Raw genomic sequence first — 15,679 nt, 5'->3', positions numbered from 1 at the left:
GCAGACTGCTCTGGCTCCGGAGTGGAACAGCTGACCGGCACTGGATCAGGCACCGGTGGAGCGGACTGCTCTGGCTCCGGAGTGGAGCAGCTGACCGGTGCCGGACCAGGCACCGGTGGAACGGGCACTGGCCGTGCCGGACTGGCGACACGCACCACTGGCTTGGTGCGAGGAACAGGCCGGGCCGGGCTGGCGACACGCACCACTGGCTTGGTGCGAGGAGAAAGAACAGGCCGGGCCGGTCTGGCGACGCGCACCACTGGCTTGGTGCGAGGAGCAGGAACAGGCCAGGCTGGGCTGGCGACGCGCACCACTGGCTTGGTGCGAGGAGCAGGAACAGGCCGGGCCGGACTGTGGAGGCGGACTGGAGGCCTAGAGCGGAGAGCTGGCACAACCCGTCCTGGCTGGCTGCCCACTTTCGCACTACACGTGCGGGGTGCTGGCACAGGACGCACTGGGCTGTGCACGCGCACTGGCGATACAGTTCATAGATCTGGCGCAGGATATGCGGGACCGAGGAGGCATACTGGAGACCAGGAGCGTTGAGCCGGCACACCCCGTCCTGGCTGGATGCCCATCTTCGCACGGCACGTGCGTGGTGCAAGCACAGGACATACAAGACTGTGCCGGCGCACTGGCGACACAGTACGTAGCTCCGCATAACACGGAGTTTGCCCAGTCATACGCCTCTTCGCGTGAGTACGGGGAGTTGGCTCTGCTCTAACCCTAGGCTCCGCCAACCACCCCGTGTGCCCCCCCAAAATGTTTTATTGGGGCTGCTTCTCGGGCTTCCTCCTCGACCGGCCTCCTCCGTGTTGCCGTTGCTCCTCTCCTGCCTGGGCATCTAACTTAGCCCATGGTCCTTTCCCCGCAAATATCTCCTCCCATGACCACAAATTGGCCACCTGTGACATGGCCATCCGCTCCGCCTGGGCACGCTGCTTGGTCCTCGTTTGGTGGGATCTTTTGTCACGTTCGTTGAATGACGGGTCAGACCAAGGTGCAGCGTGATATACGTACATGTTTATTAAACCAAACAAACACAACGACAAAACAACAAACTAAACGAAACGTGAAGTCCAAGGTAGCACACACAACATACCTTACACGGAACAAGATCCCACAACTCAATAGTGCCAATAGGCTGCCTAAGTATGGTCCCCAATCAGAGACAACGAGCGACAGCTGCCTCTGATTGGGAACCACACCGGCCAACATAGATCCACACATACTAGAATATACAACATAGAACATACACAACAAAGAATATACACACCCTGACTCAACATATAAGAGTCCCCTGAGTCAGGGCGTGACAGTACCCCCCCCCCAAAGGTGCGGACTCCGACCGCACAACATAAACATAACAGGGTAGAGGCCGGGTGGGCATTCCGCCTCGGAGGCGGATCCGGCTCGGGGCGTGACGACCTCTCACTCTCTGCCTCCCTGTTGCGCCCCTGGTCTGGTCTGGACCTCGGCGTGCTACTTCCCCTCTCCTTCCTCCCACGATACGCCAGGCCCTGTCTGGACCCTGGTGTGGGAGACCCCGAACCTGGAGAGGGGCTGACGTCATGGTCTGGACTGGAGCCGCTGACCGGAGCTGGACTAGACCCCGGTGGAGCGGACTGCTCTGGCTCCAGAGTGGCGCAGCTGACCGGAGCTGGATCAGGCACCGTTGGAGCGGACTGCTCTGGCTCCGGAGTGGAGCAGCTCACCGGAGCTGGATCAGGCACCGGTGGAGCGGACTGCTCTGGCTCCGGAGTGGAGCCGCTGACCGGAGCTGGACTGGACCCCGGTGGAGCGGACTGCTCTGGCTCCAGAGTGGCGCAGCTGACCGGAGCTGGATCAGGCACCGTTGGAGCGGACTGCTCTGGCTCCGGAGTGGAACAGCTGACCGGCACTGGATCAGGCACCGGTGGAGCGGACTGCTCTGGCTCCGGAGTGGAGCAGCTGACTGGTGCCGGACCAGGCACCGGTGGAACGGGCACGGGCCGTGCCAGACTGGACAAACGTACCACTGGTCTGGTGCGAGGAGCAGGCACGGGCCGGACCGGACTAGGAACATGCACCACTGGCTTGGTGTGAGGAACAGGAACGGGCCGGGCCGGACTGGCGACGCGCACCACTGGCTTGGTGCGAGGAGAAGGAACAGGCCGGGCCGGACTGGCGACGCGCACCACTGGCTTGGTGCGAGGAGCAGGAACAGGCCGGCCGGGCTGGTGACGCGCACCACTGGCTTTGTGCGAGGAGCAGGAACAGGCCGGGCCGGGCTGGCGACGCGCACCACTGGCTTGGTGCGAGGAGCAGGAACAGGCCGGGCCGGAGTGTGGAGGCAGACTGGAGGCCTAGAGCGGAGAGCTGGCACAACCCGTCCTAGCTGGCTGCCCACTTTCGCACTACATGTGCGGGGTGCTGGCACAGGACGCACTGGGCTGTGCACGCGCACTGGCGATACAGTTCGTAGAACTGGCGCAGGATATGCGGGACCGAGGAGGCGTACTGGAGACCAGGAGCGTTGAGCGGCACACCCCGTCCTGGCTGGATGCCCATCTTCGCACGGCACGTGCGTGGTGCAAGCACAGGACATACAGGACTGTGCCGGCGCACTGGCGACACAGTACGTAGCTCCGCAAAACACGGAGCTTGCCCAGTCATACGCCTCTTCGCGTGAGTACAGTGAGTTGGCTCTGCTCTAACCCTAGGCTCCGCCAACCACCCCGTGTGCCCCCCCAAATGTTTTTATTGGGGCTGCTTCTCCGGCTTCCTCCTCGACCGGCCTCCTCCGTGTTGCCGTTGCTCCTCTCCTGCCTGGGCATCTAACTTAGCCCATGGTCCTTTCCCCGCAAATATCTCCTCCCATGACCACAAATTGGCCACCTGTGACATGGCCATCCGCTCCGCCTGGGCACGCTGCTTGGTCCTCGTTTGGTGGGATCTTTTGTCACGTTCGTTGAATGACGGGTCAGACCAAGGTGCAGCGTGATATACGTACATGTTTATTAAACCAAACAAACACAACGACAAAACAACAAACTAAACGAAACGTGAAGTCCAAGGTAGCACACACAACATACCTTACACGGAACAAGATCCCACAACTCAATAGTGCCAATAGGCTGCCTAAGTATTGTCCCCAATCAGAGACAACGAGCGACAGCTGCCTCTGATTGGGAACCACACCGGCCAACATAGATCCACACATACTAGAATATACAACATAGAACATACACAACAAAGAATATACACACCCTGACTCAACATATAAGAGTCCCCTGAGTCAGGGCGTGACAATCATGTCTTTGTCAGTGGGGAAACGTACAAAATCAGCAGGGGATAAAATACTTTTTTCCCTCACTGTATATTTGAGTTATTACATTTTTATAAATGTTGTAACATTTTTCTTTTCACTTTGACATTATGTAGTATTTTGTGTAGATCCCAAAAAAAATCACAACTAAATCCATTTCAATCCCACTTTCTCATGCAACAAAATGTGAAGAAGTCCGAGGGGGTTGAATAATTATGATACCCACTGGATTGATACAGTTGAAGTCGGAAGTTTACATACACTTAGGTTGGAGTCATTAAAACTCGTTTTTCAACCACTCCACAAATGTCTTGTTAACAAACTATAGTTTTGGCAAGTCGGTTAGGACATCTACTTTGTGCATGACACAAGTAATTTTTACAACAATTGTTTACAGACAGATTATTTCACTTATAATTCACTGTATCACAATTCCAGTGGGTCAGAAGTTTACATACACTAAGTTGACTGTGCCGTTAAACAGCTTGGAAAATTCCAGAAAATGATGTCATGGCTTTAGAAGCTTCTGATAGGCTAATTGACATAATTTCAGTCAATTGGAGGTGTACCTGTGGATGTATTTCAAGGCCTACCTTTAAACTCAGTGCCTCTTTGCTTGACATCATGGGAAAATCAAAAGAAATCAGCCAAGACCTCAGAAAAAACATTGTAGACCTCCACAAGTCTGGTTCATCCTTGGGAGCAATTTCCAAACACCTGAAGGTACCACTTTCATCTGTACAAACAATAGTACGCAAGTATAAACACCATGGGACCCCGCAGCCGTCATACCGCTCAAGAAGGAGACGTGTTCTGTCTCCTAGAGATGAACGTACTTTGGTGCGAAACGTGCAAATCAATCCCAGAACAACAGCAAAGGACCTTGTGAAGATGCTGGAGGAAACAGGTACAAAAGTATCTATATCCACAGTAAAACGAGTCCTAAATCGACATAACCTGAAAGGCCCCTCAGCAAGGAAGAAGCCACTGCTCCTAAACCGCCATAAGAAAGCCAGACTACGATTTGCAACTGCACATGGGGACAAAGATTCTACTTTTTGGAGAAATGTCCTCTGGTCTGATGAAACAAAAATAGAACCATAATGACCATCGTTATGTTTGGAGGAAAAAGGGGGTTGCTTGCAAGCCGAAGAACACCATCCCAACCGTGAAGCACGGGGGTGGCAGCATCATGCTGTGGGGGTGCTTTGCTGCAGGAGGGACTGGTGCACTTCACAAAATAGATGGCATCATGAGGAAGGAAAATGATGTGGATATATTGAAGCAACATCTCAAGACATCAGTCAGGAAGTTAAAGCTTGGTCGCAAATGGGACTTCCAAATGGACAATGACCACAAGCATACTTCCAAAGTTGTGGCAAAATGGCTTAAGGACAACAAAGTCAAGGTATTGAAGTGGCCATCACAAAACCTTGACCTCAATCCTATAGAAAATTTGTGGGCAGAAATGAAAAAGCGTGTGCGAGCAAGGAGGCCTACAAACCTGACTCAGTTACACCAGCTCTGTCAGGAGGAATCGGCCAAAATTCACCCAACTTATTGTGGGAAGCTTGTGGAAGGCTACCCGAAACGTTTGACCCAAGTTAAACAATTTAAAGGCAATGCTACCAAATACTAATTGAGTGTATGTAAACGTCTTACCCACTGGGAATGTGATGAAATAAATAAAAGCTGAAATAAATAATTCTCTCTACTATTATTCTGACATTTCATATTCTTAAAATAAAGTGGTGATCCTGACCTAAGACAGGGAATTTTTACTAGGATTAAATGTCAGGAATTGTGAAAAACTGAGTTTAAATGTATTTGGCTAAGGTGTATGTAAACTTCTGACTTCAACTGTATTAATAATCCGTGATTGATGTTCCTATGTTCTTCTGTCCTGTCCAGCAAAAGTCCCTGAGGGAAAGATGGCTGCTGGATGGAGCTGCTGGCTCGGAGCAGGACGAGGCCAAGAAACAGCTGGCGGAGGACGAGGCCAAGCTCAAGGGGATGGAAGAGAACATCATTAGGTATGTCTACAACCCTGGAACACTGGTGTACCTACCAGTGGCGGTCGGTGATGTTTTTTTTATGAGCAAGGCCTTATTTCTATTACAGCATATTGGATGACTGTCATTCATATTCCTTTCACCAAGCTCAATGTAACATCGATAGGTTTAGGCTACTACATGTTACACAAATTTTCCCTGTACCCATCATGATGTTGCTACAACCTAGCAGTTTACAACGTAGGTGCACAGGTCGAGATAATTTTTAGTAATCAAGGTGACAGACAGTGACACATTCAATACCGCCTTGCACACTCTTGTCTGCATTTAGCTGATCTAGGCTGTAATCATTAGTCCAACAGTTATAAATGAGAGTTTCCATTGGACAAATTCAGGTATGTTTATCCCTGTTTCATTCCGTAGTCATAGTCAACATAACTAATAGAACTAACGCGTTAGTAAACCCGCTACAAACATTCAGTACAGTGTACAGTCAGAAAGCAGTTTAGCAGTTACACCGGCGGGCCTCAGTGGCAATAAATTAATAAAACCTTGACTTGGAAGGGAATTCAGTGTTGGATAGCCATAGCCAGCTACCTAACATAGCATCCCTCTCTGTTTGAGCCAGGTGTTTAAGTAGGCTAAACTAGCTAGCTGCATTCGCTAGCTAAGTGAAAGTGAAAGTTTAAAACAAATACAACCAAATATAGCTAGCTCTCTCTGTTCAACTATTGTCTTTCTCGCTCTTTGAGTCAACTACTCACAACATTTTATGCACTGCAGTGCTAGCTAGCTGTACCTTATTCTTTCAGTACTAGATTAAATCTCTAATCCTTTGATTGGGTGGACAACAGTGGTGGTCAGTGCCGTTTAAGATGAGGGAGGACCATTTTTTTTTCATGAGCATGGCCTTATTTCTATTACAGCATATTGGATGACTCATTCATATTCAATTCACCCAGTTCAATGTAACAGCGATAGGTTTAGGCTACTACATGATACTCAAATTGTCCCTATACCCATTATGAGGTTGCTACAACCTATGAATTAAAGTTTACAACGTAGGTGCACACAGGTCGACATGCAATATCGCCCTGCACACTCTTGCCTGCGTCTAGCTGATATAGGGTGTAATCATTAGTCCAACAGTTGCAAACAAGAGTTTCTATTGGACAAATTCAGGTATGTTTATCCTCGTTTTGTTCCGTTTGCTTCTGTTTAAGAAACATTTTTCATAGCACCCACGTTGTATTCCTTCTCGCATCTACAGTATGCGCTCTCTTCCTCTCACCTCTTCCCTTCGATTGTGGACTTCAATGCACAACACATCAGCTGTATGTGACCAGGCGAAAAAACCTTTCCAAGCCATACCGCTACACACAGCCTACATCATTGTCACCATATTAGCTAAAGTAACATCATAGTCAGCATAGCTAATAGAACTAACGCGTTAATAAACCCGCTACAATCATGCAGTAACGTTACAGTGTACAGTCAGTAAGCAGTTACACCGGCTGGCCCCAGTGGTAATAAATGAGTAAAACCAAAAGCTTACCTTGACTTGGAAGAGTTCCAGTCTTGTGTTGGAAAGTCATAGCCAGCTAGCTAACATAGCATCCCTCTGTTTGAGAAGGGTGTTTCAGTAGGCTAAACTAGCTAGCTGCATTTGCTAGCTAAGTAAGTGAAAGTGAAAGTGAAAAAGAATGAGGAAATCTCTCTCTATTTCTCTCTTGCTTCTCCTTCATTTTGGAAGAAATTAATTTGTTCAAAACTGTTAAACTATTGTCTTTCTCTCTCTTTGAGTCAACTACTCACCACATTTTATGCACTGCAGTGCTAGCTAGCTGTAGTTGATGCTTTCAGTACTAGATTAATTCTCAGATCCTTTGATTGGGTTGACAAAATATCAGTTCATGCTGCAAGAGCTCTGATAGGTTGGAGGACGTCCTCTGTAAGTTGTCATAATTACTGTGCATGTCTATGGAAGGGGATGAGAACCATGAGCCTCCTAGATGTTGTATTGAAGTCAATGTACCCAGAGGAGGACAGAAGCTAGCTACACCATGGTGCTACCCTACAGAGTGCTGCTGAGGCTACTGTAGACCATTGCAAAATAGTGAGTTTTAATCAATTATATGGTGAAGTTAATGAATCTATTTAGTCTAGTTTTATCTAAAAAGCATACTTTTTTAAATGTTTCACTTTTTAAAAAAAAGAAGAAATTTACTGATTAGGATTGTCCTCCCCTTCCTCCTCTGAGGAGCCTCCACTGGTACCTACTTCCTATACATGTTTCTAGATTCATTGTATGTCTTTATTTAACCAGTCTTTAACCAGGCAAAACGTGCTCTTAACTTATAAAAACGGATAAGATCTTGATATCCTATTCTCTCTATATAATTTTGCCATGCCCGCTCACTGGCAATGTGGCCCAGTACATTTGCTATCGGTGAGATCATTTGTAATACTTCTTAGGAAATGTTTAATAAGTTGAACTCTTAGCTCGAAAGGAGTACCAATATAGGATCCTAATTTGATCATTATCTTGTTGCTGAGAATTTTCCTGCACAGCAGGAAATGCAAACTTGTAGTGTATTCTAAGTTTAAAAAGTATTCTAAAGTTTGTAATTTCCACTTTAAAATGTCAGACTTGATTTGCCCTACCGAAAAATGTATCTACCCCTACAAAAAATGTCCATTAGTTATAATCAACATAATATTCACATTTCCTGTTGCTGCAGGATTATTTTCCTGCTGTAGCAAACTGGCTCAAATTAAGATCCTACATCTCTATAGGCCTATCAGATAATAATAAGTGTCCTATTTCACACATGTACAAGTGTGTATTAATATTGGAAATGTGTTTTTAGCATATCCCCTCTCCCTGAGACAGCCTCAGAGAGCGGGGTCACAGCAAGGGTCTGTCATTCAACGGCAACCCTGGAGCAATTAGGGTTAAGGGCCTTTCTCAAGGGCACGTCGACAGATTTTTCACCTTGTCGGCTCGGGTACAGAAAGGAGACCCAGTAGCCAAGAACAGACCACCCCTCCCTCCTCGCTCCAACCATTTTCTTTCTCACTCATAGCAAAACAGTGGTATCAATCTTCTTCCCCTGGCAATCCAATTCGCTAATAAAATTTCCTGGCTGCTGCAGTGCTGGCTGGCTGTTGGGGCTCAGACTTGGGCAACATTGGCACTAGACTGTCACACCACCCAATGAGCAACGCAAGCGAACAATTGCCGGAGCTAGGGAAAAGGCGGAATTGGAGAAAGATAAGGAGAAGCTTTTGTCCATATCCCAAATAGGTGCTTAATTCTGTTAGATAGGCCATAGTGAGGAAGGACAGTGAGGTTGTTTTGGTATTTAACAAAATAAGGACACTTAAAGAGATAGTTCACAGTTAAGTGTTTTTCTTTGATTTGGTAACTTTTCCTTCTGCACTCAGCTCATTTATTTTAGATGAAAAATACCAGTGTATCAGTTGTCTGTAATCACTTTTCCAGTGAGTGAGCACTGTGGTGGGTGTGTATGGGCTATTTTCTATTGTGTGCGTAGTTGCCAAAAATAACAAACATTTTAAATAGACAAGACAGAAATCCAAATCTGCTTTGGAATACCATGATGTGCATGACGTGCATTCTCACACTGTTTGTGTGTGTCACTGACCATGTCTGTGTGTGACTGATCACATCTCTCTCTGTTCTGCAGAATGGAGCAGGAACTGGAGGAGCTGGAGACAGGCGTGTCGGCGACCTCCACCAAAGAGAGCCTGACAGACGCAGCCATGAAGGAGGAAGCCAAGACAGCAGACAACAAAGTGAGTCTCCCTCCCCTCCTACCCCTCCGAGGGCAGCTGGACACAGCAGGTCCACCGGACACACACACACACACACACACACACACACACACACACACACACACACACACACACACACACACACACACACACACACTGTTAGATACAGGAGTGGGGAGTGTGTTTTTATGCATGTGTGTGTATGTGTGTGCCTATGTGTGTGTGTGTGTGTGTGTTGGGGGGGAACGTTTGAAGTAGGGGAGTAGGAGATGGAGGAATCAGAAGGGAGGGGGAGGTTTAGGAGCCTGACACAAGCCTTGGGGCACATCTGAAAGCAAAAAAGCCCTGTGTACAGTAACTGCCCTTGTGATAAACTGACAGTGACATCTCCACTTGAGCAAATGACATCTCAATATTGTGCCATCAGTAATATCATTAGTGACAGTCCGGATAGGCCTGGAGAGTCAGACACTGGGTGCAGTGTATAGGGAACAGTTGTTGACGGGAGGGAGGCTCTTGCCCAAAGGGGAAGTCCATATTGACAGCACACACTGGGCAGCTTTTAACATGGGGGTTTCATGGCAACTGCTAGAAAAGATGCTCTGTCTCTTCGTTTTTCCCTCTTGAACTCGTTGACCCTTTTTGCGCTTTCCTCCAGAAGTCAATATCCACTTCCTCTATCCATCCTGGCACCGCTTTATTAAAAGGGAAAGTGCTTATTTAATGTGGCGTCTGTTTCTACCTCAATCGTTTTTCTTGCTTCCTTGTCGGCCATGTTTTTTGTGGCATACCTCAGTGGGAAATACTGTATGTTCCTTCGCTCAAACTAGGTTTTCAATTAAATATGTTAAATACTGTATGTGACATAATGTTCATTCATTATGTAGCGTTGCTTTTGAATAAGAGTGTCTCTTCAAGAAACAAATCTATTACCTCATAGCTGTGGGTTGTCAGTAGAACTGCTTCACTCAATCGGTGATAGCTTTTTTAGAAATGGATGTTATTCGACTGTGCGGCTGCATTGACACAATAATCCCGATGATTCATATTGCAGAAATAAACCCACCTTCTATACGTGTGTGGTGGTAATGTATTCGATGGGTTAGACACTGGATTTTCTGAGTTTAATGCGGTATGATACATGGGTTAAAATACTGTTTTCTCTCCCTCTCTCACAGGCTCTGGCAGGCACTGTGCAAGGTAATACATCTTCAGCCAGATCTTCTTCCTCATCTGTCTCCTCTTTCTCCTCTTTTACATGTCTTCTGTGTTTGTCGCTCTTTCTCTCTCCCTCCCGCTCTCTTTCTCACCCCACTTCCTTGACCGCTTATAGAGGTCAAGGAAGTTATAGAGGTCAAGGAAGTAGTGAAAGTGCACAACACCCCTCATCTGGAAAGGTCTGGAGGTGCCTCAGATAGGATGAGAGCAGGTGAGTCTCGGTACCCTGTAGCTCACAGACTGAGACACACTGTAGAGAGACATCTTATTTTTTCACTCTATATTCACTTTAGATTCTAATGTCATGCTAACCATATTAAAGTGATGTTATTCCACTCATTGTAAAACAAACATAGATATTCAATGTACCCACTCCTGTTTCATTCAGGAATATTTTAATTGATTGATAGGCAATTGATACATTATTGACTGATTATAATGAATCATGTAAGTTGCATCTGTACAATCAGACATGCAATAGAGTCCAAGTTTGTCCAAAATGGAAGATGTCTCAATAAGATTATATTGGAGTCGTCTATCTCTATCTGTCTTTGCCCAAACCTGGCCACCTCCTCTGTGTTTGTCTCTTTCTCTCTCCTTCTCCCTCTCTCTTTCTCTATCTCCCTCTCTCTTTCTCACCCCACTTCCTTGACTGCTTGTAGAGGTCAAGGAAGTGCTCAAAGTGCACAACAGCCCTCGTCTGGACATGTCCGGAGGTGCCTCAGATATGATGAGAGCAGGTGAGTCTCGGTACCCTGTAAGCTCACAGACTGAGACACACTATAGAGAGACATCTTAGACAAATTCTGCTCTTTCCCTCTTTTTTTATTTTCCACTCATGAACTCTGTATCTGCTTGCCTCTTTACATAGACGGCTGAATACTATATCTGATGTTAGTTTATTTTATATAATTTACTTACTTTTATCATTTTTCAAATAAATAGCACTTGGTTATTCATTAATCAGTCATTAACAAATATTCAATAGGTATTTATAGGTATTACAGTATAAGAAATCTAATATTAACCCCTAACCAAAAATCTTAATTTTGTTGTATCCTGTTTACCCATTCTGGCATCGGCTACTGGCATTAGCTGTGATGCGTGATTTGAAGGAGTCAGGCGCAGGAGGGTAAATCACAGTATACAGAGTTTATTCTGTAATCCAGCGTAACCAGTCCAGTGCGCAAAACAGACGCACTTGAACAAACATGCACACGGGGAAAAATACCCCGGCAATACAAAATACAGCTACTAATCCTCACAAAGAACAATCACCCACAAGGACAAGGGGGCAGAGGGAACACTTAAACACGTACTAATGAGGGGAATATGAACCAGGTGTGTGTAATTGACAAGACAAGACAAATGGAATGATGAGATATGGAGCGGCAGTGGCTAGTAAGCCGGTGACGACGAACGCCGAAGCCTGCCCAAACAAGGAGGGGAGGCAGCATCGGAGGAAGTCGTGACAGTAGCATCCTGGGTAACTGGATTAGGCATATAATAAATGTAAAATCTATAACGTCAATATCTAACTCCTCAGTGGAACTCATTATGTAAACACAACCAGTTTGAATGGCCCGGCAGTAGCCGAGCCATCGAATCTTAATTTTAATGGAGCTTTCATTGAATGACAGCTAAAGGATACCTATATTGTTGTCATATCAAATTTACAACACCTCAGTATAGCTCAGCATATTGTAAACACAAGCAGTTAGAAATGTCTGGGGACGACTTCATCTCCTCAGCAAAGGGTCTTTTCAGTAGTATCAAGGGGTCTCCACCTTCCTCCATCTCACATGTGGGCCTCTGTCCCCTTTAATCAAACATTTGCTTTCATCAGCCTCACAGCTCTAGAAGGAGAGAGGGATTCCACTGAAGGGCTATTCTCCACAGTGAGTGAGATAGCGAGAGGGGAGAAGGAGAGGGGGCGAGTGACTAATTCGTTTTACCTCTTGAGCTCTGGTCCCCATACATCTTATCTAGAGGACCCTTGCTGAGCAGAGAGGCTACTTAATGTTTGGTTTCATAAAGACCTGCTATGATCAAATTCTCATTGCCAACGCTTTCCTGGATAAGATAGTTTTGGTAACATTTTGGTGTAATATGACCGTCAGATAGGAGCTAAATAACTAGAAACTAAGAAAGTAACACAGTATGGTTACTATACCCTGTGCATAAACAAATAATAGATATACAATAGATATCTAGTAGCTAGATTAGTTGATAGGGCACAATACAATAGAAAGGGACTTTTATATGGGGTATATATCTACCAGTTCCATGCTGTGTAATAGGATGTAGTGCAGTGCCTGTTTTACTGATGTGAGTGTACATTGGCGCACTATGTGAATGTGAATGCGTGGGTGGGAAGGTAAAACAATGTTCCCTGCACAGAGTCATGTGGGAGGAAATATTTTAATGACGGACCACTCGGGTATTTCACCATTGCTAAGTGCTGTACTTTCATGACACCTTTAGGAGAACACAAAAGCAATATAAATGCCATTGAACATGTCGCATTCTCTGAAGTGCTTTGGTATATTTCATGTACTCTATTTGTTGTCACTAACATTGTGTTGTGTTTCTGTACTGTATTTTTCCCCTAACATTTGTCTTCTGTCCTAATCTTCACAATTATCAACTGTCTGTCTCTGTGTGTTTGCTTATCTGTATGGGTATGTGTGTGTATGAGTTTGTGTGAGTCTGTCTGTCTGTCTGCGTATTGGTCTGTTCTTGTGGACGTTCACTCTTGTGGATATTCACTGTGGTTTGTGGCTAAAGGTATTAAAACAAGTAGAATGGTATGTTTGTATAGAGTTAGCCAGGAAGGAATACTGAGTATCCAGTTCTCACAGTATATCTGTTGTGTGGGGATACCCTATATGTAGTCTTTATCAGACGATGCGATGTTGCCAAGGCAACACAGCTCCGCTAAAAAGTATAATTTCTCTATCCGTCAACATGGCAGCGTTAGACTCACATAGTGGAGGCCTACTGATGACAAATGTTCGAGTTTACCTTAGTTATAGTGTATGTAGCCAAATATTGTAGCCAAGTTATTGACCATTCTCCAAAGACATGCTTCGTTAACAACCATACAGTCATTTGACTTGCCCAGATAAGCAGTCAAATGAATGTCATGAATCATAGTTGACTGTCTTCTTCATAAGATTGAGTTTGCGTATAGTCATGTGTGTTAGTTACATGGGCTGTAGCTAAGTGGTATATTTGTTGGTGGAATATGGTTGTTTAGAGTGGTTGTCTGGTTTTGGCTGGTGTTATTATACGTGTGTATTGTGGAGAGACTACATGGTTATTTATAATTATGAACTATGGTTGAGTGGAACTGGTATGTCTCTAGTCTTGTTGAGTGAGAGATAATATGGCGTGTGAAAGGGCCGAGTGGTGCGACAGAGAGAAAGAGAGAAAGTGAGAGAATTCCTGTGTTCCATGGATGTGTGGTATGACAGAGAGAGAGAGAGAGAGAGAGAGAGAGAGAGAGAGAGAGAGAGAGATATGACACCTCTGCAGGCCCCTAACGTCTCCTCTTGTTGACACCCCATGCACCCAGCAATGTACTCAGTAGAGATCACCGTTGAGAGGGACAATGTCACGGGCGAGACTAAGGTGTTGTCCACCAACACCCTACTGCCCATTAACCTCTCTAGGCAAGGGGTCAAGGTGTATGAGGATTACCAGAAAGGTGATTTCCCAACATGGTTTCAACAGCAAAACAAAACACTTGGCTAAAACATGCTTTATGAGAAGTGTTAACAGTTATGATAAGAGCTAAGATATGTGTTATGGTTTTATTAACAAGAATACACTTACAGTGCCTTCAGAAAGTATTCACACCCATTTACCTTTTCTACATTTTGTTGTGTTACAGCCTGAATTTAAAATGGATTAAATTGAGATTTTTTGTCACTGGCCTAAAAACAATACCCCATAATGTCATGTTTTTCGAAATTTTTACAAATTAATAGAAAATGAAAAGCTGAAATGTCAATAAGTATTCAACCCCTTTGTTATGGCAAGCCTAAATAGTTTCAGGAGTAAAAATCTGCTTAACAAGTCACATAATAAGTTGCATAGACTCTGTGTGCAATAATAGTGTTTAACATGATTTCTGAATGACTACCTCATCTCTGGACCCCACACATGCAATTATCTGTAAGGTCCCTCAGTCGAGCAGTGAATTTCGAGCATGTTGAAGTTATTAATTACACTTTGGATGGTGTATCAATACACCCAGTCACTACAAGATACAGGCATCCTTCCTAACTCAGTTGCCAGAGAGGAAGGAAAACTCTCAGGGATTTCACCATGAGGCCAATGGTGACTTTAAAACAGTTACAGAGTTTAATGGCTGTTATAGGAGAAATCTGAGAATGGATCAACAACATTGTAGTTACTCCACAATACTAACCTAACTGACAGAGTGAAAAGAAGGAAGTCTGTACAGAATAAAAAATATTCCAAAACATGCAACAAGGCACTAAAAAAGTAATACTGCAAAAAATGTGGCAAAGCAATTAACTCTTTGTCCTGAATACAAAGTGTTGTGTTTGGAGCAAATCCAATACAACACATTACTGAGTACCACTCTCCATATTTTCAAGCATAGTGGTGGCTGCATCATGTTATAGGTCCCGTGTAGCTCAGTTGGAAGAGCATGGCGCTTGCAACGCCAGGGTTGTGGGTTCGATTCCCACGGGGGGCCAGTATGAAAATGTATGCACTCACTAACTGTAAGTCGCTCTGGATAAGATCGTCTGCTAAATGACTAAAATGTAAATAGGTATGCTTATAATCGTTAAGGACTGGGGAGTTTTTCACCTTTCAGCAGGACAATAACCTAAAACACAAGGCCAAATGTACACTGGAGTTGCTTACCAAGAAGACAGTGAATGTTCCTGAGTGGCCGAGTTACAGTTTTGTCTTAAATCTACTTGGAAATCTATGGCAAGACTTGAAAATGGTTGTCTAGCAATGATCAACAACCAATTTGACAGAGCTTGAAGAATTTTGAAAATAATAATGGGTAAATGTATGAAAATGTATGTACTCACTAACTTTAAGTCGCTCTGGATACGAGCGTCTGCTAAATAACTAAAATGTAAATGTAAATGTAAATGTTGCACAATCCAGGTTTAGAAAGCTCTTAGTGACTTACCCAGAAAGACTCACAGCTGTAATTGCTGCCAAAGGTGCTTCTACAAAGTATTGACTCAGGGGTGTGAATACCTATGTAAATGAGATATTTCTGTATTTCATTTTCTATAAATTTGCAAACATTTCTAAAAACACTTTGTCATTATTGGGTATTGTGTGTAAA

General features: G+C 45.1%; 1 protein-coding gene across 2 annotated transcripts in view; it reads left to right on the top strand.

Moving 5' to 3' along the window:
- Nucleotides 1–15,679, top strand: part of palm1a (paralemmin 1a) — a 76,923-nt gene that overhangs the window by 54,509 nt on the left and 6,735 nt on the right. Inside the window, exons 4-7 of one of the 2 annotated variants that reach the window (XM_041839822.2) lie at nt 5,219–5,340; nt 9,030–9,138; nt 10,296–10,317; nt 13,913–14,044. In XM_041839822.2, coding sequence (XP_041695756.1) covers nt 5,219–5,340; nt 9,030–9,138; nt 10,296–10,317; nt 13,913–14,044 — 385 coding nt within the window. The remainder of the gene's footprint in view (nt 1–5,218; nt 5,341–9,029; nt 9,139–10,295; nt 10,318–13,912; nt 14,045–15,679) is intronic. The other variant, XM_041839823.2, reaches the window with a different exon arrangement.

The sequence above is a fragment of the Coregonus clupeaformis genome, chromosome 20 (assembly GCF_020615455.1).
Source record: "Coregonus clupeaformis isolate EN_2021a chromosome 20, ASM2061545v1, whole genome shotgun sequence".
Taxonomy (NCBI): domain Eukaryota; kingdom Metazoa; phylum Chordata; class Actinopteri; order Salmoniformes; family Salmonidae; genus Coregonus; species Coregonus clupeaformis.
This window is presented reverse-complemented; position numbering and strand designations above follow the sequence as displayed.